This window comes from Choloepus didactylus, chromosome 1 (assembly GCF_015220235.1).
Source record: "Choloepus didactylus isolate mChoDid1 chromosome 1, mChoDid1.pri, whole genome shotgun sequence".
In the NCBI taxonomy this organism is placed as follows: Eukaryota; Metazoa; Chordata; class Mammalia; order Pilosa; family Megalonychidae; genus Choloepus; species Choloepus didactylus.
In genome coordinates, this window is record NC_051307.1 from 87,086,643 (window position 1) to 87,112,236 (window position 25,594).

Consider the following 25,594-nt stretch of genomic DNA (forward strand, 5'->3'; position numbering starts at 1 on the left):
AGATAAAGCATAGGGCTGTACAACACAGTGAGCCCTATTGTAAATGACAGTTTACAGTTAATAGTACAAGAATGTTCTTTCATCAATGATAACAAATGCATGATACTAATAAAGTTGTTAATAATAGGGTAACATATGAGAAAATATACCCAATGTAAATTATGGATGATAGATAATATAAGATTTTAATAATCTTTCATTTGTAACAAAGATAACTACTTTCTTTTTTTTTTAAAGTACAATTATTTAAAAAATGTTATCATCAATTGTAACAAATTTTCTACACCAACGCAAGGTGTCAGGTGTGGCATGGTGTATGGGAATCCTGTATTTTATAGATGATTGTTTTGTAAACGTGCAACTTCCCTAATTAAAAAATACTTTACTACACTTGTTTGCTTACAGGTTTTATTCACCTTGTTTAATTTTTGTTGCACTTGAAATCATATTTATTTGTGTACTTTTTAATTTTTAAATTTAATTTTATTGAAACATAGTCACACATCATACAAACCATCCAAGGTATACAATCAGTGGCTCACAGTATCATCACAGAGTTGTGCATATATCCCCATAATCTATTTCAGAACATTTTCATTATTCTCACCCTGTTGAATCTTAAGCTCTTTGAGGGCTGTGGCTGGGTGTTAAATTTAACTTTCAGTCTCCAGTATGGGATCTTAATTAGTATTTATTAGTGAGTAAAATTTCGCATCTTATTACAGAATCCTCATAAATATTTTTACTGTCTCCATAGTATTTCAGAGAAGAGACATAACAATTCACTTACCCATTCCCTCATTGTGCTGGTTTGAAGCTGTTATGTACTCCAGAAAACGTCATGTTCTTTTAATTCATCCCTGTGGGGGCAGAACTATTGTGGGTGGGACCTTTTGATTAGGTGTTTCAATTGAGATATGACCCAGCTCATTCAAAGTGGGTCTTAACCCTTTACTGAAACCCTTTATGAGATGATAAAAGGCAGACACATTTGGAGATTGTTTAGAGAGAGAAATGCCCCCAGAGAAGCAAGAAAGGACCCAGAGAAACTGAAAGAGCCAGAACCCGAAAGCAACAAAACCCAAGAGAGAAGGAATAGCAGACACCAGCTATGTGCCTTCCCATGTGACAGAGGAACCCTGGATGCCAGGAGTCTTTCTTCAGAGAAGGTATCCTCTTGTTGATGCCTTGATTTGGACATTTTTCAAGGACTTAGAATTGTAACCTGTAACCTAATAAATCCCCATTATTAAAAAGCCAGCCGATTTCTGGTATATTGCGTTTCGGCAGCTTTAGCAAACTGAAACATCAGTTATTAGATATTTAGGGTTTTTTGAACTTTTCAATATCCTAAGCTTTTAGTTCTGTTTAAACTTTTGTTTAAAATTAGAATTATGTGCTTACCATAACCTCCCAGAAGTGACATTAATGAATAAAAAGCAATGAGTATTAAAATTTCTTGATACATACTGAGAAACAGCTTTCATCTGGTTACACTGCCATCAGCCAGATATGAGCCTGTAGGTCCTGCTGCACTTCAGTAGTATCATGTAGTTGCATTTTCATCTTTGTTAATTTTGTAAGAGTAAAAAGTGACCTCTTGTTTTAATCTGCATTTCTTTACTTTCTGGCAAAGATATTTATTTTGCTCATCTTTGATAATTAGTTGTCTTTTTTATGAATTATTTGATGTGTTCTGCACATTTAGCAACCGGACTTTAGTGTTCTTATCAGTTTATGTGACATCTTTATATATAAAAGACATTAATTTTCATCTCATGTAATTGAGTTATTTCCCTAGGTCTCCTTTATTCTTTTTATTTTGTTACATACAGACATTTAAGATTCTGGAGTATTCAAACTTAGCTTTGCCTTTATATTTATTACTTTGCATCTGATATTTGTAACCTTTACGGTATATTGCTGATTTTTGTGTTGTTTATGTTAGAGGCACTTATCTGAGCACTTGCTTAATCTGATATGGGGCTTGAGCTTTTAGTGTTCCTAATTGTGTAAGAAATAATTTCTCTACTCAGTAATACTGTCTAGTTCTCCATTAATTAACTGCTTTGGGAAATAAGTCTTAGCTATCACTAGATGAAATTTTAAACAGTAAACATGGTTGAAGGGCTAGGAATAGTGGCTAACTATTGATTTCTTTAAGATTGGGGGTGGTTATGGTTCTGATTGTATGTTATCACTATTAGAGCTAAATTAGATTAAAAGAATACACTTGTGGTTTTTTTGGGGGGAAAGGGGGGAGAGCAACAATATAATTAAATAAATTCCAGCTCCAAATGTAGCTGTAATATGTTAAGCCTATCCCTAATATCTGAAAGAACAAAGAGAAAATTCTATGGGTTTGACTTTCCAGAAATTATCAAATACTTCTATAGGGTACAAAGCAACTCTCTAAATCTCAGGTCATTCCTTTATATGCTTATGAAATCCCCAAAATTCCACACAGAGAATAATCCTTTATTCAAAAGCAAACTTTGAAGTTTAAACACAAAGGCAAATGAAGTGTAAAAAGTATAGTCTAATCTGCCAGATAGTAAATTGCTGTTAAAAGGGAACTGACAGAAAGGCAATAACTGACTTGGCCCTGCAGCCTAACATTAGCGAATGTGTGACAAGATCATTTTCCTGGTGGGCAAAGCTGAGCCTTCTGTTTTACAACTAAACTATGAAAGAAAGCAAAAGTTAACCAATTACCTGATTACTTTTCCATATGTAATTATCGATTCCACAGTTAGAACCCCAGCACCTAATACACTGCCTGGCAAGTGGTAAGCACTCACTGTGTTTTTTGGGAGGGGGGAGTGGGGAGAGGTGGGAGGGGGAGTGGGGAGAAGTGGGGGGGGGGGAGTGGGGAGAGGTGGGGGAGAGAATAAATCTAGTTCCAACAGTATGAAAACATGAAGGGATTGTTGGATACAACAGAAAAAGGAAAAAAACTGATGAGAGTAACACCCGTTTTATATATTATGAAGTGCTACCAACTACTCTGGATTCCAGTCCTAACTACTACTTGGTGATATTCTTGCCAAGTCTCCCGCCCCATACCTTACTTTCTTCATCTGTAAAACTAAGCAACCTAATTAAATTAACTTCACTGCCACTTCAAGCTCCACAGCAAGAACTACAGTTGACATAATTGGCTTTTGCTCATGGAATTTCATACTCCAACTTTCTTACGGGAGTATTAATGTTCTCTGAAATATTTTATAATTCAAAAATCTTCAGGCAAGGTGAAACACCACCCCCCCACCCCAAATATTATAGTTTCTGTTAAGCTAGTTTTCAAATTCTTTGAAGTGTGTTCTGTCCACCTCGAAGTATCCAGCACAGTGTCTGCTCACAGCACACACTCCAAGGTTAATTCCAGAAAATCACATCCATTAAATGCAAAACTAACATTTATTCGAGGTTCTTAAAAAGCATGGGATTGGGTGTTATGGTGGGGAGAAAGGGAGAGAGGTGGAAGGAGGAAATGCAGATTTCAACTCCAGTTCCCAAATATTTAAGGAGGTATCAAAAGAATTTAACACTAGGATTCCGCTGGGATCTGCGTTAAGTACTAGCTGCTCCAGACTATGATTCTTATTTTAACTTCTCTGTTCCTCACAACCTTACGCATAACAGGTTTTAAGTTAAGATTAAATAGGAAAGGAAATTAAGAAGCCCACGTGAGAGTAAAACAGAACCACCCGCTATTCCATGAAGTTTAGTTTTCAAGATCGCAAATTCTGGGGTTCAAACTGTTTCTTCAAAATCTCTCCGCCTCACATTCATCATCTGCAAAACTGGGTAACAGGGCTGCTTTTAGGATTAAATGAGTTAATATATGCAAGGCGCTTGGAACAGTGCCATCTTCAGCGCACGTTTTACGTCCTTAATGAAAAGTCTCTTCAAGGCACGGTCCTACTAATTTCTGTATCCCTAGTTCGGCTCCCAATACAATACGCACTGTCTACCTATCTTTTAAAACAAAGGAATTAACAATACACCCTAAGCAGTGGTAGACCGGGAAATCCGAACCTAACGCTGCGAAGGTGGGGCAGGGCCCGGCTCTGCGCCCCTAACCCCGCGCCGCCGCCGTCTCGTCAAATGGAGCAATGTCCTCTGGGAAGTGTAGTCTTTTAGGCCTTGAGCGAGCCTTCAGCCACGGGCCGAAGAGCCAGAAGGCTGGGGGACAAGCAGTAAAGGGAGCTATTATGTGATAACTCAACAATGTCGGGCGCCCCAGAGGTGGGTTGAGCCACTCACCTGAGTCCCCCAACACCAGCACCTTCACCCGATCCAGGGAAGCCATCTTGTCATGGTTTCTCCGGGGTCAACGCCAGTTCTGGGACGCTTGGCCAATTAGAGCTGGGCCTGAAGGGCAGAGCCTTGAATTTCATTGGTCAACCAGAATATGACTGCGGGTGAATGCAGGAGGTGGTTTCCGAGGCTGGTCTCAGGAATAAGGCGTTTTCGTTGTCGCACAGGTGGCGTGACTCGTTTAAGCCGGTAGTTGAGGCGCTGAAGGAAGCTGTAGTGGGAGTGTTCGAGGATTCGCTTCGGTAAACCTTGTTCCCAATTCCTTGTCCCAGGTTCCCTGGCTCGGGGTAGCATTTCAGGCTTTCTCCTCCTTTTCACTTCGATCACCTTAACCACCCTCCGCTCCTTACCTACACTGCTAACTTGGACCTCTTCTTGGTCATCCTAAGAATCATTGACCTCGGAGCAGCCCTTGTGCGACTTCGATTGGGTCGGGTTTGGCTGCGCCGAGTTTGGTCACTGGACGCAACTGGGAGAATCCAAGGGAGTTGGGGTCCCCGGGTCTCGTAGTGGGGAGGAATGAACATTATTGAACCGGGCTAGGGAGGGCAGCTGGGTCCGGAGGTTTGCCGCGAAACATAGGAAGGCGTGGAGAGTGCCATGAAATATGGTAACTGAGAAAACAGCAGTAAGGTGTATAGAATCCAAGTTATTCCGGAACTGGAATAGTATACTGAAGTAATTTAGTTAGACTCCTCGTATCCTCTCTTTTCTCTTTGTAGTCTGTACTCTACAGTGGGCATAAACTTTTAAAATCGCGAATTTGGTTCTTTTACTTTCTGATTAAAATTTAGCTTAAAAGAAGGGTGTCCTGTCCTTTCTGAAAGCAGGAATGGAAGAAATGAATTGGGGAGAAGTAAGTAGGGTGGGCATGTTGGAAGAACACGTGCCTAGAAGATCTGTTGAAAGGTTTATGGAAATACTTGACTAGCTTTGCCAGATGCTGGGGGTTCAATGGTAAACAACATAATGTTTTAAGGTTGGGGGGAGAGAGAGGTGAAGAAAGTAGACATCTACAAAGTGTAATCTAAGAAAAGGAAAGAGCTATGGGAACATGTGAAAGATCATTCTAACCTACCGTGAGGAATCTGGGAAGGCCTCGCCAAGGAAATGTCATTTGAAATTTGAAAGATAATCAGAAGAAGGGGGTTTGGGCTTAGATTTGGGGGCAGAGGGAACAGCATGTGCTAAGACTGAAGTGGGAGAAAGCATGTGTGGCTCATGAAATTGAAAGCATGTCATTGTGGCTGGAGAGGAGGCTGACAAGGGAAGATAGAGGGCAGAATGCATTCTTTTGAAATTTGTTTCTCCAGCTCTGTACCTGGTGAGCTTAGTCCCTGAATGTTTCTATGGTTGGAATACATGTGGCTAAAAAGAAACAAAACCAACTTGTTTTGGGGTATCTATGCTGGGTAGGGGTGAGGCTGGCAGGTAATGATGGACTATAAGAATAAAAAGAAAAGAACTCATAGGTACATACTCAAAAGACCAGCCATGCTCATTCCCTAAAAGTGTCTACTGCTGTTTACCTTCAGATTCTTATTTGCATGTGGGAATGTGGTCTCTTTTTTTCCTCAGATATTTCCAATTTTCAAGAGGAGCTGGAAGTTGAAACTTATGTGACTCTCACAATTTTTAAATGTCGGTAACTACTTCAGAAAATTTTCAAGACATTCTTTGGGTCAAACAAAATGTGTGTAGGCTGCCATTAGACCTCTGATCTAAGTTACTTAAGAAATCCAGAAATTGATTAGGAGATTCAACAGGTGTGGGGAAATGGAAATGGTGGAGCAGAGAAGGCAGTGGTCAGGAAGAAGATTTTGAACACAGTGGCACAGCCTTGACTTCTTTCCTCGTTCCTTTCTTTTGTTCAGCTCTCTTCTGTGCGTCTTTATAGGCATATCCAGTGGTATTTCTTCAAAGACGAACATCTCAAAGTGAATGCCACATCACTTCCAAATATCCTCTTCAGGTGTTATCTGTTTCTCATAGTAATACTTATATATCATCCTTAATATACTGGCCCAAAACAAATAGCTATTTTTAATTTTTCCTACTCTAGTACCCCATTTTCAATATATTATTAGTTCCTTTATTATTGTTTCACTCATCCTGTCCTTTTCTTGCAACTTTTGATTCTCTTCCTTAGTATTTTTTTTTCACTCCATTTTTGTTTTCTCTTACTTTTCACTTGATTGCTATAGCTTAATTGTCCTCCAAAAGAAGAGGTAAAAGTGTCTTTTTCTCACATACACACATAGCTAAAGGAAAAGTTGGAAGCTTGTCTAGTAAATAGGCAGAAAAGAATGAATTTATAGCTAAGTGGAAAGAGACCTTGTCAGTGAAGTGTCTACAGAATCTAAAAAAGCAACCATACCATATGCATTTAGAGCCAACTCTCAAGGGAGGCATTTTGAAAATTTGTGGGAGCATGTTTTGGTTGTCACAGAGAGAACGTGCTGCTGATACTTAGTGGGTGGGGACTGGCAATAACTAGATGTTTTCCGAGGCACAAGATAGTTCCATTCAATAAAGAAGGGCCCTATGCGATGTTCAGATGTAGTCCTGGACATTTGTTTAAGAGAATGACTTAAATTTAAGCCTATAACCCTATTCTGTTTTACAGAGTAATGCAAAGTATTTTTTTGTTGTTTTAATATGTAATGAATGCATTTTTATTCAAGTGGCCACTTAAACTTTTGCTTTTTCAGTTTCCTTTACTTTTTGCATGAGTGACTTTTGATCTTGACTCTTCTCCAGACTTGTTCATTATATATAGGTGCAAGCGTATGGCTACTTCATTATCTCTTTTTGCATATTGTCATGCCTGAGTATTTGCAATCTGAAGTAGATATTTTATTATAAATAACTTTCCTTTATTATAGGTAGGGCACTATATTCTTCTCACTCCCCATACCTCAATAAGTGTATAGGTTGCTTACTTAGGAATTTCCTTTTAGTAAAATGTGGATATAAAAATATTTCTTATAAAAAGGGGTATTGGATCTGATAGGGTTGATAACCACTGATTTCAAATTAAAAGTTCAGTAGAAACTTACATTAATAATAATGTGATTCCCCATTGAGATAGCTCAAAGGGATATCCATTAAAAATTTCCCTATGATATAGGGAAATTTCACTTGAAGTAATCTGTGTGGAAAGCCTGGGCATTTTTAGTTTGAAGCATATTAAATCAATAAGAAAGCTATCCTTGTTAACAAGTGCTTCCTAAATACTTTACTTTCCTTCTTTCTTATTCATCACAACCAACAACCCCATTGAGGTATGTGGTATTATCCTTATTTCTCAGAGTGTAAAGCATGGTTTGAAGTAGTTTAAGGGATTTGCTCAGGATCACTCACCTATCAAAACACTGGCCATCTTAACTCTTAATACCAAAGCCCAGGCTTCTAAACAACTACTTGTATATCTAGCCCGTGCCAGTAGGGCTTTCAAAAGACAGCTTTCTTGTTCATGGCATGGGAATTGCTTTGTCCTTCCTGTAGGACATCCAGGATATCCTGGGCTCTTTCTTATTTTTAAGGACTGTATGATATTTCTTAGTTGGTTATCAGATTTTACTTTGCAAGGTTGGAAAAGTTGTTTGGATCTAAAGGGTTCATTTCTTTCAGTCTTACAGTTAATAGTTTTGTCAAACAGCTCCAACAGGCGTTAACTTATGTGTTTATAGGTTTGTTGTGGTTTTATTGTGAGATAGTGACTATGTGATATACCCTAAAATTTATATTGGTAGAAAAATTTTATTCAGAATAAATAAAGACACTTTAAGGATATGCTGAATACTTGGTTTCTCAGGGTTTCCAGCACTCTTGAAGATCTATATCATTAAGAATAGCAAGCACTTCTTTTAGCTTTTGTTTCAATCTCTGAGGTCAAGTGGGCTTGCTGTAATATCTCATTTTTATAAGTAATACATTACTTTTTGGAATCAAGCACACTGTAGATTATGAAAGTATTCATTTAAGAAGTATGTCAAGCTTTTTAGATGTAATCTTTTTTTTTATTCTAGAAGAAAATCTTGCTCTTCTCTATTAAATGTTTTAGGCATTGGAAGTAATTTAAAACAATGTTTGAGCACCTTTGTGGCATCCCAAGAATGGTGGTAGCTACCAATAACAGGTTGATTATTCTAGGTTTAAAATGATTACCATGTCTTTATGCCTACCTAATTTTCTCCCTCTCCTTTTTTTGAGTTCAGAATAAGTTTGCAGCTAAAGATGGCAGACCCAGATGTCCTCACCGAGGTTCCTGCAGCACTGAAGAGATTAGCTAAGTATGTGATCCGGGGGTTTTATGGCATTGAGCATGCATTGGCCTTGGACATCTTGATCCGAAACCCCTGTGTGAAAGAGGAGGATATGCTGGAGCTGCTCAAGTTTGATCGGAAGCAACTTCGGTCGGTTTTGAATAACTTAAAGGGAGACAAGTTCATCAAATGCAGAATGAGGGTAGAGACTGCCGCGGATGGGAAAACCACTCGCCATAACTACTACTTTATCAATTATCGCACTCTTGTTAATGTGGTAAAATATAAATTGGACCACATGAGAAGGAGGATTGAAACTGATGAAAGAGACTCTACCAATCGGGCTTCCTTCAAATGCCCTGTCTGTAGTAGTACTTTTACAGACTTAGAAGCTAATCAGCTCTTTGATCCCATGACAGGTGAGGTTTATCCAGTTTATAAATCTTTAAGTCATTTTTTAAGATGAAATATATACCCTTTTTCTTAAATTGATTCATTTAATTTTAAACCAATTATGTATACATTATAAAAGTGAATGGCTCAGTGTGAGTCAGCATATAGTCATTCTTAGTCTTACTGTCCTGTTTAGCTGTCATGCTACTTTGAGAAGCTTTTGCATAGGCTTTCTCCTTTACAAGGGAGTGTACTCATCTATGGACTGTTGTCTCACCTGTGGCCCCCCTTCTCTGACCCTGTTCCTCAGTAACATCTGCAGCCTAATCTCAAGGGTTAACTTCTCTACTACTTTCATGCTATTCTGACAACTTTACCTTTGCTTTCCTTTCAACAAATAGTTAAGTACCTACTCGTGCCAGTCACTGCCAGACAGGTATAATACAGGTATAAAACTAATAAATGTTTTGTTAGTGACAGTACAAAGCGCTATCAGGAGTACACAACTAGGGCATCTAATCTGGACTCTAAGATTTGGGGAAGGCCTCTGGAAGAACTTAAGTAACCACTGAGACCCAAATTATGGTATGAGTTAGCCAGATTGTAATTAGATCCCTGTTGATGAAAATTTAAGTTATTTCCACTACTTTGATATTATGAAGAACAATATTCTTATGCCAATGCCAAAAAAACAACAAGTAAAATAAAAGTTAACTGGATGAAGAAGGTAACCCTTTCCAAGTTAACAAGTAGATAGATGTTTATTATCTCTAAGAATGAGCCAGGCATTAATAGAAGGGAATTATTAACAAAAGATATATAATTTGCCTCATTTAAAATCTTTTAAGGACTTTTCTTATCAACACAGAATTTGGCAAAGCATGTATTTTCTAAAAAATACAGTATGTCCAGCATTAATGTGAGAAATTTTGAAGTGCTGGGTTGTGTAGTTACTTTGTCTTGGCATTATTTGTAAACTGGAAAAGAAGGTATAGATTTACTAATTACTCTGGGTCAATTTTGTATTTTCTAGAGGTAAAAATCTATAGTAAGGGTCAATGCAGTTAAGTTAGATTGTCTCTTTATTTTGGCTGAATTCAGGAGTATAGGTTACTTTTAATTCTTAGATCTACCTTTTTAAAAACTTTATCAGAAAAATTTAAACTTTCTTCCATGAAACATTTTGTTGTAAAAAATTTCCCAGGTTTGTGTGCATGTTTAATATATACATACATATGTATGTATTGTACCTTTTAAAGACTTCTAATTACATTAAAAAAAAGGTGATAACCCAATATCAATTAAAATTAGTGACAAAAAGAGCTAGACCCCCCCATCATTGTAGAATAGTCATTTTGTATCAATAGTCATTTTAAAAATGCATATCTTTGTTAAATTTCTGATTTGTCTGAACCTGTTTACCTTGAAAGGGACATAACTAGGAGGAGAGATCTTGGTTATAAGAAAACCTTAACCATCTTGGATATAAAATTGCTTGAGTGAGCTATGGAGGGAGGCTGTACTATATATCTGGAGCTCTTTCAAAATAGTCTAGAAAAGTCTCGTGATTTTTGCCATTCACTTTAACAGATTTCTTAAAGGAGCTCTGGGTTTTGGTTTTGTGATTCTCTGCAGATGTTGGTGTTACAGTGGTCCAGTCTTCATCACTCTTGACCGCAGTGGAAGGTGTTATCCAGCACCTCAGGGTAATCTAAAGTGCTTCTATATTTATTCACCATTTGATTCTTATTTGATTTCATGAAAGTTTCTAAAAGAAGGTTATTCCACTACTTGTATATCAGTATTTAGGAGATTGATCCATGATGCTCTTTTGATATCACCTAGGGTTATTCTCTGAATGAAACCAGTTGCAATTAACAGTGGGCTTGTGGAAGAGATGGCCTGAAATTCTGGGGAAGTACCCAGATATACATCATCGTTATTTGAATTGGAATTGAGATAGCCTAGGGGAAGTAAAAATATTTTATGAACGAAGTCCAAAACTGAAACAATTGTGTTGTAGCCACTGTTGACAAAGACTATTTTTAATATAAGGGCTATGGTCAGCCTGAAGATAGAAAGAAGGGGTGTGGAAGAACAACATTAGGTCACTTAACATTGATATACCGCAGGGGAGGGTGCCCTGATCAGCCAACACTAATATTTGACTTAATTGGCAGTTATGTTTTTACAGTGAAGCCTGAGGTGTCATGATTGAAAATTCATAATGATTAGGAGCCCTCCTTTGGAGAACATACTCACCCTTTGATTATAATTCGGCTTTTCTTTTGGATTTTCCTTTAAGGAGGGAATGTGCTGATGAGGTGATTCTAAGTCCCAGTCTGCTTGTCAGTTCTTTTTTTTTTTTTGGTCTCTTTTTTTTTCACTATTTGTTAATAACTGACACCCTCCCATGGTCTGCACGTTGCCTTTATAAATCTTTTTTTTTTTCTTGCTGCTCCCTTCCAGTTTTGCTCAGTGTGCACCCTCTGCCACCGTGTTATGAAGAAGATGGGAAATAAACATTTGGTGTGTGTAGTGGGGAGGAGGGAGCTATCTCTTTCTGCTTTAATATTTATACTCTGTTTTAATCAGTAGATATAGTAGATACAGTCCTGTACCCTCAGCTATCCAATCTTCTGGTTGCTATTGGAGATTGACCATATTTCGGACCACTTAATGGGAGTATCTGATGGGCTTGCAGCTCCATTCCCTTCTCAACAGTTTTTAAATTGAACTGGAGTGTAATAGTAATAGGAGGGTGTTCAGGAATTAGATTTGAAGCCGTCTAGACTTTACTGCCTCCCTGATAAAAAGTCTTAACTCTAGAACTTTGAATGAATAGGAAGCTCTCTGCTACTGGACAAAGAGTAGTGACTCCTAGAGAAGCTCCTGAGGAGCATCCTGAAATGCCTCAGGAAACTCTTAGCCAAGCAGAATTGTTTTTAGTGTTAATTCACATGTAAGCCAGTATTCTTCCTACTTCTGTTTAAAGCTTTTCTCCACCCATCTCTCTTTTTCCTAATGATTGTAGGAAAAATACTATAGTACTACAAGTTACTCTAAAGACTTTCCTTTCAGAATTTGCCTGTAGTATGTTTCTGGGTTGAACTCCTTCTAATTTTTGATACTTGGTGCGTGTAGATCTTTCATTTCCTTAAAATGAAATAGCCAATCCTTTACCTGGTTTTAGAAACTGAATCAGACAAACCACCTGTTTTAGTTTCTGAAATGAGAGGGTTCTGTAGACTCGAAATAAAAGACAACCTGATGTGAAATCCCTCAAATCAGCAGAATGGCATCTTGTGGCTTACAAATGCATGTTTTAGATTTAGAAAGTTTTCTTGACCATGTAAATAGACTTAATATTTCAATTTTAACATTCTCAACCACAGACAATTTAGTTAATGGCATTTCTAAGTTACGTTCGGCAACATGCTTCCCAAAAAGTGGAGAAGGGTCTTACTCTCTTTTTAGGTATAAGGTTAGATGATATGGAAATAGCTTTATTTTCCATTATTTTTAATTTAAAAATTATACAACTGTAATGTGAGAGAAAATTTGGAAGAGAAAAAAAATTATTCACAAACCCAACAGTCTTCTGCATGTTACTTCCAGTCTTGGAATGCATAAATACATATTTTAATATGGTTATGATCATGGTCTAGAACATATAATCTCTTGATTCTTTAATGTACCAAACTCTCCTGTTGCTATATAGTATTCAAAGCATGTTTTAAAGGGTCTAATTTTCCCCTTTCTTCCTTTCCACTCATTTTGGACACTTTGATTTTATCTGCTTGTTTTTTGTTTGTTTTCTTTTTGCTAATATAGATAGATAATTTAAATACCATTGTATATATAGCATTTTATTTTATTTTATTTTATTTTTTGTTTTCCCTTTAGAAGAATTCTCTGTAGAAAGAATATTGGGGCAAAGAATATAATTTTATGGCTTTATAAAGGTATATATTGGACTATGTTTTGTTATAGGTGGAGTAAAATTATTAGGTGTTTGAGTTAGGAGGAGTCCTATTAGTGAATTCACCTAGAGGCCTGGTAACCCCCCTTTAAGCAAACTTTGAAGGGATAATTTAAATTAAAAAAATTACCCTTGTAAGAATGTATAATTAATAAGATCTTAGAAAAAGAAATTTAGAGATTATCCAGTCCAACTCATCAAATTATGTGTGTTGTTATACTCCTGGGTTGAGGATCTTACAAAGTAACAAGCTCAAATCTAGGGATATATCGGTTGCTAGAATGTTTTATATTGGATATTAGGGAAGAATATAATAGCTGTCATGGAGATTCAGCTTGTTTTGTGTGGCACCATGGAAAAGATTCAGATACAGGTAGATTTTAGGATAGGGTAAAGTCTTTAATAATTAACTCTAAAATAAGTTATTTGATAAAATAAGTCCCTAATAAATAACTCTGAGGAATAGCCAACAATGGGAGTTCCAAGTCACTGTGAATATTCAAGTAGACTATACTTGGGGTACCAATATGTGAATTTGAGGTTAAATCATATGAATTCCTTCTTCCCTCTGATTGCAGGTAAAGCTTTTTGGTTTAGACGGAAAAATGTCCTTAACCTGACATTTTAAAAATATGAGGATCCCATATTTGTGAGCTGTCTAAAGACTTGTTAATAATGTTTGCCTTCATAGGGCTGGCTGCATTTTCCTGTCTTCATCTCTTATTACTTAGGACAGGAGATGCCTTATAAGCAGTGTGTTCAATTACCGAAATGCTAAAAACAAAAAAGAACACTTACCAGGATTATTTTGTTTAGTTTCTGAGCCTTCAATCTTCTTTGAAATCTTACCCCGAATGGCTTCAATAATAACTGAAAGCTAGAAGGTGTGGATTGAGGGTGGGGATGGGGGAGGGGGGTTATTAGAATAAGTTAAAAAAAAAAAAAATTCAAACAAGTTGTGGAAAGACCAGAATGAGCAAGCATCTTCCTTGTTCCATCTTCTCCCCACCATGCCAAAGCCTTTAGATCCGATTTCAAAAAAAAAAAATTTCAGCTGCTTTTGATTTTAAGGATTTGAGAGCTTTAAATAATCTTTTGTATTTTATGTTTTTTTGTATTTTGCTGATTATACAGGTGCTAACTTATTTGTGAGTAGTTGCTTTATAGTTCTGATGCTAGCATACAATATTCTATTGATTATTTTCTTTTAAGTGATCATATCAAAGCCTTAGGCATTTTCCAGCCATCTGCATGTTAAGATCAATTTAGAGAATTTACTGCAAGCTTTAGTATTCATCCAAGAACCATACTTCCATTTGTTATTTCCCGTCCCAGGCATAGTACATTTTTCAACCATTATAATGAGTTCCAGAATTTAGGAATAATGCATGATTAGAACAAATCTGGATAAGTGTAGGGCAGAAGCCAATTTCATTAAGTTGAATTTGGAGTGGGAGTGGTTGTATTGTGTACTTCATCAGTACATTTGGGATCTACTAAATTCCAAAATATATCAAACCTGCTTCTGTTGTGTTTTTTTCTTTGCATATAAATGAGTAATTTGCAGCTTTATGTGTTCTGCAGTGAATTTTAAAAGATGGGTTTTCAACTTCTGTTTTATTATAGGTAAAGTAATTACATGAAATGTATAATTGTTTCTGTCATGTGTTACTATTTTGTATTTATAATAGCAATTCTTATTTCCTATACCTTTCCCCTTGCCCAGTTGAACTGAAGAAATTTGCTTTATGAAAATAAAGCTTGGAAATTAGAATAAAAAATGTCTTGTATATATTTTAAACATTTGACTTAACATTTTCAGTTATAAAAGTTATAATAAAGACTTGATAATACTTTTAAAGAATAGTCCAGTAATATCTATATAACATCTACATATAGATTAAGAGGGAATTGAATGTTTTGGAGAATTCAGAATAACATGTTTTCTTTCTTCTAAGAACATTTGAGTAATATATCAATGTAAACTTTTTAAAGACTCATAGTAGAGAAATATGTAGAAGAAGATGGGCAAACGTAGTTTTCCCTCCATATGGCTCCCCGACTCAACTCAGTCCCCACTGTCACCACCTTTCTCAGCTTTAACAACTATTAAGTTTGGTTGTTATTCTTCTAGCCCTTTTACTTTGCATCCCCAATGTCTCCCACCCCCAACGGGTAAATCTAAGAAGGCAAACTGATTCTTAATTAAACATTTTGTTGTTAGAAGAGCTATGATTATTGGTGCTTGGTCAACTTGTAATAGAATTGTAATGGTTCTTTGTAACATACCCTACTACTGTATTACATTGGGGCCTTTTGCATAATCAGTGTTTTCAGTGGACATGTATTTTTAGAAGTTTGGTTTTTTGTTTGCTTGTTTTAGGCTTTGCTAAAATACAGTAAAATGACAGTATATTAGAATTCCAGAGCCATGGCTTCTAGTCTTGGGCAATGTTTGTAATATTACCTTGGACAAATCCTATGATTACACTAGGCTTTTTTTTTTAGCATGTACAAAATAAGTTCAGTCCGTTCCATACAGTATATGGTTTCTCTCAACTCGAACATCATACCACCCTTTGATTTGGAGGGTAGTTTACGTTTTAAAAGTATAAAGGAGCTTGGGGTTGTTTCATCACTTCTTTTAGATGATGATTTTAGGTACCTCTGATTAATTTGGAAGCCTTGGTTAGGAATTCAAACCCCTGGATATAGTAGTGTTCATATGGAAAATATGCACTGTTTAATGATGCCATCTTTTAGAGACGCACTGTGGCATAATGGAGAATACTGTTTACAATTTTTAGGCAGTCTTATTTTCCAAACCTTCCCAATTCACATCCTTTCCCCAGATATACATAGTCCAAAAAAAAATTTAGTGAGAGGAAGAACAGTGTCCAAATATGCTTACTAAGGACATACCACCTTGCTTTCATTGTTGCTGCCCATGTATATAGCAAGTGATAACAACCAGGGATCCTTCTAAAACACATTATGTCACTTTATTCTTCTTAACCCTCCAAAGGCTTTTCCCTTCACTCAGAAAAGTGCCTTTATTGGATATGTGGTTTCCAAATATTTTCTCCCATTTTGTAGCTTGTTGTAAAGTCCTTTGAGGAACAAAAGTTTTTAATTTTGATGAGGTCTCATTTATCTAGTTTTTCTTTTGTTGCTTGTGCTTTGGGTGTAAAGTCTAAGAAACCATTGCCTAAAGATGCTTCCTTTTGTTTCCTTCTAGGAGTTTGGTAGTTCTAGCTCTTATGTTTAGGTGTTTGATCCATTTTGAGTTGATTTTTGTATATGGTGTGAGGTAGGGGCCTTCATTTTTTTTTTTTTTTTTCCAAATGGAGATCCAGTTTTCCCAGAAACATTTGTTGAAGAGACTATTCTTTCCCAATTGAGTAGTCTTTCCCACCTTCTCAAAAATCAGTTGGCCATAAATGTGAGGGTTGATTTCTGAGTTCTCAATTCTATTCCATTGGTCTATATGTCTACCCTTGTGCTAGTCCTATGCAGTTTTGATTACTGTGGCTTTGTAATAAGTTTTAAGATTGGGAAGTATGAGTCCTCTGACTTCATTATTCTTTCTCAAGATGGCTTTAGCTATTTGGGGCTCCTTACCCTTCCATATAAATTTGAGGATTGGCTTTTTCGCTTCTGCAAAGAAGGTTGTTGGAATTTTGATTGTGATTTCATTGAATGTATAAATTGCTTTGGGTAGGATTGACATCTTAATGATGTTTGTTTAGTCTTCCAGTCCGTGACCATGAATGCCCTTCCATTATTAAGGTCCTCTTTGATTTCTTTTAGCAATGTTTTGTAGATTTGTTTATATGTCTTTTACATCCTTGGCTAGATTTATTCCTAGATTCTTTTAGTTACTATGGTGAATGGAATTTCTTTCTTGATTTCTTCTTCCAATTGTTCATTGCTTGTGTACAGAAACATTCTTATAGTAGTTTTTTCTTTACTGCTCCCCACTAGAATATGAGTTCTGTGAAGGCAGCTCAGAAGATGATGGCTAGAATTAGGAAGGCAGAATGTCAGAAGTCCTTGGGACATCAAACCCCCACTGTACTGGGTGAGGAGTTTGCAGCAGCAGACATTTGATCCTCTCTTTCTTTGACCAGCCTTGATAACATGGGCTTCAGCATGACTCACAGTTCAGCACTACAGCACCTGGTACCATATCAAAATAGTTGCGCTTATTTTGAAGTTTGTGTGTGTGTGCTCTGCCCATAGTTGCATTTTGTATCTCTGTGCTTTCCCTCAATTAGAATACATTTCCAAAGCATTTTCCTGTCAAAAAGAGGAGGAAACCCATTTTTTTTTTACTTCATCTTATTTGTATTTATTCATTGTTCCCTTGACTGGATACTGACATAATTCAAGCGAGTAACATGTTTGTTAAAATGAGTAACATATTTGAAGCAGTTAAGTGGAAGGCCTTGCCCAACATAGTAGGTAACACTTTAATTTTCTGCTTCTGTATTTAGCAAAGGAAAAATACCAGGTTTTGAATTTTGTTGAACTTTGCTGATTTTTTTTTTCCTTTTTTCCCCATCTTCATTCACCCCAGATTCATTTTTTTAATGAGAAAAAAATAACTCCTTAACTTGGCATGTCATTTAATTCCATTTTGTAATCATAGCACATGGGCTACAATTAATGCCAGGGCTGGGGAATCTGGCCTGATTGCTAACACTTGCAGAGGCACAAACCCCCAGATTCATTTTTGTTTTTGCATGTCTTATTTTGAGAGAAAGTTGAAATTAAATGCTATAGAACTCTTCTCTCCTCTCACCTCTCCTTATCATCTGCATACCCACAATTAGGTCTCCATTTTTTTTCTCCTCACTTTGGAGTGATAACTTACCTTTGTTAGATGAGTCCTGAGTCTTAGAACTGGAACATTCATATACTACTTGGTAGATGAACGTAAAATATAGTTTATAAATATCTATTTGTAGAAGATCTTTTTTTTTTCTCTCTACTTCAAGGGCCTGTTAGATTGCTGCAACTGGATTTTGATCCTTCTGGCAAACCTGATATATTCAACTCAGCTGAGTAAATGCCAAGCATGTGATAGGGACTTATTGTTAAATAAATTCTTTGTTACAAATCCTCTTTCCTTCTGTTCTATATTTAAAAATATATATATGTTTATACATAGGAAAAGTTTGCTAAATTGTAGTAGGCAACAATAATAGGAGGTTGGGAGACAGGTGTAATTCTGGATGGTACACTGGATTTAGTCTTTTGAATCAAGCAGATTTGGGTTTGAATCCAAGCTTAGTAATTTTTTTCTCATGCTATAACCTGGTGATCTTAACCTCCCTGAGGTTTCATTCCCTCATGTGTCAGAGTTGGATAGTACTATTGCACTGGCTTGCCTATGGTGAATACATGAGAATATTTGAAAAGCAGCTTTCTCAGTGCTTTTGAGGACAAATAGGTTGACATTGAATTTCTCTTATTTTTCCTTCTAATCTCATCGGTTGACAAGATTTGCCTAAATAATCTTCGTAGCCTTCATTTTCTCCTTGCTGCCACATTTCTAGAACTAGCTTCCATGTTCTCTCATATGATTTGTTGTGGAAGCTTGGCTGGATTCACTGTTTCCAGTTTTTGTCTTTTGGTCTTAAATATGCAAAGGGAAAAATGGTGCAGTACTCTGAGTTTCAATTCCAATTTCTTCTCTCATTCTTGAATAGTATATTCTGTGTATATATTTAGTGCAGAATGGTCCAGTTACAAGAAGAGTTGGGATATTTATCATATTGATTACTTATCAGCAGTTCTTCACCTGGAGTATGCCTTAGAATTCCTTGTGGAACTTTAAAATTCATTCGTGAACTCGACTCCTGAACTATTGAATCAGTATCTCGGGAGGTGGGGTTTGGCTATTAATTAAAAATTTCACCAGTGATTTTTATGTGAACCCTCAGTTAAGAATTAGCTTATTGGAAGACCATCTCAAGCCCCTAAGGCAGATTAAAATTGGTAATGCCTCATGTTCCTTTCCAAAATCCTTCAGTGGTTTTCTTCTTACTAAAGAAGAAAGTCAATATGAAGTTTGGCATTCAAGGCCCAGTTACGGCCATCCTAGTTTATTCTATTTTAATTCTGTTTGTTTTTTTTACCCATTCATTTGCTAACTATATTCCTACCAGACTGAAATTGCTGTTTAATGTTGTTTTTCAACTACCTCCTTCTCCTTTGATGATCTAGAATGTGTTGTTCTCCTCCCTCTTTCCTTGATCTCTGTAATAACTGCTAATCTTCTAAATTCCACCTCAAGAGACATAGTTTCTCCATAGGCTTTCCCTGGTACCCTCAGCTAGAAGTCACATTTCTTCTTTTAACTCCAAGACACTTAAGTACTTTACTTTTGCACTGGTCGCTAATCATGTTTCTTTTTTCCAGATACCTTTTGTCTCTACTAAACTTCAAGATTTTTGATGATAGGTCTGTGCCTGTATGTATTTTACTACCACCTGTTCAGTAGCATGGTGCTTTGTATGTGGTATGTACTGAGGCCCCCCCGGCCCCTCTATTTTGGAAAAGCTGATTTGCATTTTTATAATGCTTGGTGAAATTTATAAAAATGCTGCTGGTATCAAAAGCTAGTCTTAAGTCATTTTCCATAAAACCGGAGAGTGCAAGAAAAGAAATAAATTCTTCATGTGACTGTTGACAGTCTGGTTCTTGTTTACAGCTTGTATTTTTGTGATAAACATAGGATTCCGAGATGCCTGGCTAGCTTTTTCTCTTGTAATGTTTGCCAGAGGTGATAATATTTGTGAGATAGTTCTCCGTGGGTCTCACATTGATGTATGTCTTTCAAGCAGAGGCACTGACTGTCTTTTTTTCCAGACTGTCTTTTCAAGGAACAGCCTTGTAAGATAGAGGTATTATCCCTCCTATGAGCAAAGTGCAGGTTTGCTTACTGGCAATTATAATAAAATAGTGTCTTCCTGCAGAGCAAAGGGCAGATTTGGTTACTGTCAAGTAACAAAAGGTAGTATCATACCCCTTCCCAAGAAAAGAGGACAGGTATGATTATGCCCATTATAAATGATTCAGGTTTCTTAAGCTCTCTACTTTCTTAAGTTTCTTTACTGTAACATAAACCACTGCATGTGCAAGTATCACCTTGCTCTCTTTATGTCACCCTATGGGAATTGTGACTCGGGGAACTGGTACAAATGCTGACACTGACTAATACTATTGCCATAAAGTCCTTTGTTTCTGACCCAAGAATGTTGTGTCTTCTACCAGCATCCTTTAAACTGTGGCAGGCTATCTTGTTAGATTATAAGTACGGTAAAATTTCAACCCTTCACAATTCTTGACTGCAGTATAAAAGCCTTTTCAGTACTGCAAAATTGGCCCTTCTATAAATAACTCTGTTAAATCTTAGTCTAAATTAAGCCTTGGGTCTTAGGAAAGTTACCTAGATCGGGCTCAAATTCAGGTTCCGTATGACTGTGTACTATTTTCTCTTTTTTCCTCTATTTTTATGAAACTAAATATATTCAAGTGAAAGGACTGTCATTTTGAGATTGTCCTATGAAATGATGGTACTAAACAGTGTGTTTTTAATCTCTGTCTCCCTCACTCTTTTTTATAAAATAGTATAAAATACTTTTGATAAAATAAAAAGGTAACAAGCTTGTGGTCCCTAAAGTGTTTGGGAAATATTATTTGCTCGTGAAATTCAAGCTACGTAGAATTCCAGTTCTGTGGGATGTAGTAGCTATGAAATGGATGCAGAGTTCTGTGGCCAAATGATTGGGAAATGATACAGCAGAGTAAGGCTTCTTAGTCTTTAATATGGTGATAAGGTGATGAGTTATGAATCCCCAAGAAGGGAACACAATATAAATCATTTCCTTGATGTATCTGACCACTGAACATAATTTGAGAGAGCACACATTAGCCCCATTTTTATATGGAAAGAGAGAAAGTTGAGGAGAGATAAATCTGGATGACCTCTAGAGATTTCTATCCTTATCCCTTTTAATAGTTTAATAGACAACTGGCTTGGCAGGTCCAAGCCAAGAAAAGAACAAGTTGATATTAACCACAGGGCTCCAGAGGCTCCACCTTCCCAAGGAGGCCACTTCCCTGACCAGGGAGCTTCCATTGTTAGGATAGGAATATTGGGATGGAAATAGTGTTGCATATTGGCTAGGGAAGGCCTCATGAGGTGACTTGAGCAAAGAACTGACTAGCTGGAGGAAAAGCATCTTGGTCAGAGGAAATGTAAGGTGAAAAGGCTACAGCAAAATGTACCTGGTACGAGGCATTGAGAAGGTCTATTATGCTTTGAAGACATTTACTGTGAAGATTATAGTGCTGCCCTTTGTCTTAGTTGTCTTTCTGTGCTTCATCCAGAGCACTTGCTTTTATGTTTATATGTTAAGTACTTTTTCACCGGAAGAATAAGATTCCTTCTTTAAAAAAAATAACCCGTCTCTAAAGTGTTCTCTAGTTCTCATTGACGTAAATGCCCATCTCTCAGCAGTCGACATAAGTCCCATATCAGTGTGTTTTTAAAATTCAGCCTGTATTTGAAAGGTGTATTAGACCTTGCTTTATATAGGTTATTCTCCCACTTGGATTATATCCTTTGTATTTCTATTGGGAAGAGGCTTATGCAGCCTGAACAGTTAGAGAATAATCTAAGGTAGCACACCAGTTAAGATAGCGCACTTTCTTGTCAAGGGCTCTAATTACCCTTTATTACTAAATATAAAAGCTAGATTTCAATTCCTGCTGACCTTGAAAAATTAACAGTAAATATTTCCTTCTTGAAACACCATCCTATCATCCTGTTTTACCATTTTTGTCTCTTTAAGATTCTTATTCCCTTGGGTTTATACCTTGACTGCCTATTCTTCTCACTCTTCTTAACCTCTTTGATATGCTTAACTACTCTATGGTGTCAGTTACCACCTATGTTCTATTGATTCTCGTATCTAAATTTCTAATCTAAACCTCTCTCAAGCTCTAAGCAGTTGTATAAGCTGGCTTCTTGTATATCTACTTGGATGGCTCATGGGGCAACTTGGTTCCAGAATATCTAAAGCAACTTTATATATTTTTTCCCACAAAGGAAAAAGAACCTCGTCTTTCTCTCTCTCTTTTTTTGGGGGGAGGGGGTAGTAGATATTGTCCTTGTTCAGTTGGTTGAGCCAGAATCTTTATGTTGATGCCCATCAGTCAAAGACCGCCAGGTACACACCTGTAGTCAAAGTTGGGTGTATTTTGCTTTCTGCAGCAATAGAAGCTATGTATCATGGGGATCCATGGTGTATCTCAGTAAAAAGGTGCTGTATAGAGACTTTGGGCTTGTGTTAGGTAATTATGGGGAGGATTCAGGGACATGGTAGGGGTTTGCTCTGGATTTGGTGCTATCAAGAAGGAGGAATAATTCTATGTCTGGGTATCTCAATACATCTTATCTAGGAGGTAAGAGAAATAGGACAAGGCTAAAAATTATAATTGGAAAAGAAGCAGCAGCCACTTGTGTTAGCTGAGATTTTTTTTTTTTGTATGTGTGTGTGTGTGGTTTGTACAGAGGCATTGTTTTGTTTCTATGCTCAGCCATGATTGCAGAGTGGCTTGGTTTTGCCTCGCTTCCATAATGGTTATGGAGGACCTTATCTGATGTTGGTAATCTGTGAGATTATGTTTTATAGAAAGACACCACAGCCTAGCCTATTGTGAGTGATGGGCCACCTCCTAGCTGTGAGGAGCTGCTTTTCTCTTTCTTTTTTACTTGTTTGGGATAGACATAGAAGATTATGTATGTTTGGACAGCAGGAAAATGGATTAAGAGTGTTTTAGACAGGGTATATGAACAGAAAATTTACATGGGAATGACTGTTTATGTGTGAGGGTAAGTGAAGAAACTTATTCTACTTGAAATATATCAGTAGGATCTCATTTAAATGTTGAGACAGAGATGCCTGGTTTGTTTATCCTTCAACCAGGGAAGGGGGTTGGGAATGGGATTATTTTATCAGTCATATGTGGGGCCTTTTAAAGCTAAATATTTGAGTATTTTCTGTGTGTCAGATACTTTTCTAAATACTAATGTGATCCCTTTTAATCCCTCAGGTAAGTTGGGTCAGCAAGAAAGGATGCTTATCCCTGGCATTGGGAATGCGAACCAAGCTAGAAATCCAAGTGGGGCTTATGGTTTAGACTTTTAAGTGATGTTTGAGAGTGTGAGTTTCAGCATAATAGTTTGGTTCAATTTCTACCTCCTCCCTCCAACTAGTAGTGTTATGATCTTGAGCAAGTTACTTAACCACTTAGAACCTCTGTATTTTAGATTTAAAAACTGGCAAATTATACTGACCTCAGAAGATTTATTATACCTAGCACTTACTAAGCACTCAATACATAATAGCTCCTGTATTACTTTTCTTTTTTTTTTTTGGCTATATGAGTTTGGACAAATCATGAAACTGCTCAGAGCCTCAGTTCTGACTTCTACTTCACAGGATTGGTGTAAGGTTAAAAAAATGTACATAGAAGCATTTTAGAAACAGAAAGCACTTTATACAAATAAGAAAAAATATATCAGTACATAGTTTCAGTACATAGTTTCTGAAATGTTTGCATGTACATAGTTTCAGAAATGTTCTACACAGTAAAGAACTAGATTTGATGCCATGGACTTTAGAAATTCAGCTTCCAGAGAGACTTTAAAAGAGGATGCCCTGATAACAGTGGTGGCATATGAAGCTTGGAATTGGAGAAAGGAAACCTGGAGGTTCAAAGACCAAAATTAGAAAGCTGTTTCAGGTCAGATGACCATGGCATAGATTAGTGAAATGACAGTGGACATGAAAAATCTGAGACATTTCTAAGGAGTTAATGCAAATCTGGATGCAGGGGGATGTAAAAATAAGAAAATTAAATGTTTCTTGAACTTTAATTTTGAACATGTATTGGTTAAGTTTGTTTAACATAAATGGTTAATAGTTTTGGATAAACAGCCTTGGGACAATGTAGAGGATTACCAGAGACTTTGTTTTCAGTTATCTATTTGGCTTTCTTTTCCCATAATCTAGACCCAAATGTTAAATGTCCAAAAATAAAGCTGCTGGGAAAGGGTACAGGTTTGTGTAGTAAGCTGTAAAGAATTTGGTTTTTAGTCAAAATAAGTATAAACTTATTAGAAGTTTGTGATTATAAACTTTTGCTATGGTGAAATTAGGAGTGAAGTAACTTTGAAATGCATCAGAAATGATAGGTGAGTAGAGGAATGGATAGATGTGATAAATCAAATACAGCAAAATGTTAATTGTTCAATCTAGATGATAGACACATGGGAGTTCATTGTAAAATGTAAAATTGTAAAATTTCAAGTTTTCTATGTATTTGAAAGTTTTAATAATAAAATGCTGGTGGGTGATTGTAAACTGCTAAAGACTTGTCTTGAGCACTTCACTTTTTTGACCTGAGACTTTTGTTTTCTCTGTAGGAACTTTCCGTTGTACTTTTTGTCAGACAGAGGTAGAAGAGGATGAATCAGCAATGCCCAAAAAAGATGCACGCACACTTTTGGCAAGGTTTAATGAACAAATTGAGCCCATTTATGCACTGCTTCGGGAGACAGAGGATGTGAATTTGGCCTATGAAATACTTGAGCCAGAACCCACAGAAATCCCAGCTCTGAAACAAAGGTGAGTGAAGGTGGCCCTGTGCTCTTATCAAGAAAGTTTTTAAGTTCACCTTTCTTTTAACTTCCTGTAATTTGGAAAGCAGAAGCAGGTAAGTAATTTACCGGGAGACTAAAGACTATAATGTTACATAGGTTCTAAGCTCTGCCACACTTGTCTTATTGACTTATGCTTGTGATGAAATTCATTTGTACTGAATGCGGAACAGTGTGAGCCTTAGGCAAAAATCTTTAAATAGTCAGATTTGACTTCAAGTACTCCTCTTGGGCCTGCTGCAACTAAGCCAATTGTTAGCTAATCCTAAATTAGTTGCGCCTGCCTCTTGGGGATATTTGAATTTTCCTACCTAACTCCTAAAGGCTGAAGTTAAGTAATACAACATCCTCTTTGTTTATAAAGCATTATAAACCGCACATATTTCTTACTGTCTTTAGTTTTAAATGCAGCTTCCTGGGAAGTGAATTATATTAGGTGTTACCTATAGGTTAATAATTCTACCTGTGGCTCCCTATTTTTATTAGTATACCTTAATGTTTGAACTGCAGAGGTAGCCTTCATTTTGTCATGCCATCAGGAGTGGTTTATATACTTTTCTGTAAAGAGCAGGGTCAGCAAGTGTACTTCAACTCCACCATTTTTCTCTCTCCTTCTCTCCAGCGTCAAGCCAAGGGCTTAGAGTTTATATTCACCTATTCCTGTCCATAGAGACCAGTGGTCCACTATACACTTGTATTGGTTTTAGATCTTTTAGTGTTTTATTCCCTCTCATATTGATGCTTCAGAATAGCCAGTTTTGGGCAGTCCTGAGAAAGTTGAGTTTCTTTTGTGGTAGTAAAAAATAATCCAATTGTAAAGAAAATTTTGATCTGTACAAGTTGTTGTAAATTTTTTAGTCTAGCACCATGTTTCAGTTAAGATGCTTTTGG

General features: G+C 36.7%; 2 protein-coding genes across 2 annotated transcripts in view; one reads left to right on the plus strand and one right to left on the minus strand.

Annotated features, from left to right (window-relative positions):
- The window catches only part of RABL3 (RAB, member of RAS oncogene family like 3), an 82,858-nt gene extending 78,456 nt beyond the window's left edge, over positions 1 to 4,402 (minus strand). The window contains exon 1 of the mRNA XM_037836366.1: positions 4,270 to 4,402. Coding sequence (XP_037692294.1) covers positions 4,270 to 4,315 — 46 coding nt within the window. The 5' untranslated portion in view covers positions 4,316 to 4,402. The remainder of the gene's footprint in view (positions 1 to 4,269) is intronic.
- Positions 4,403 to 4,438: 36 nt separating this feature from the next.
- The window catches only part of GTF2E1 (general transcription factor IIE subunit 1), a 41,434-nt gene continuing 20,278 nt past the window's right edge, over positions 4,439 to 25,594 (plus strand). Inside the window, exons 1-3 of the mRNA XM_037836353.1 lie at positions 4,439 to 4,565; positions 8,544 to 9,010; positions 24,470 to 24,671. Coding sequence (XP_037692281.1) covers positions 8,563 to 9,010; positions 24,470 to 24,671 — 650 coding nt within the window. The 5' untranslated portion in view covers positions 4,439 to 4,565; positions 8,544 to 8,562. The remainder of the gene's footprint in view (positions 4,566 to 8,543; positions 9,011 to 24,469; positions 24,672 to 25,594) is intronic.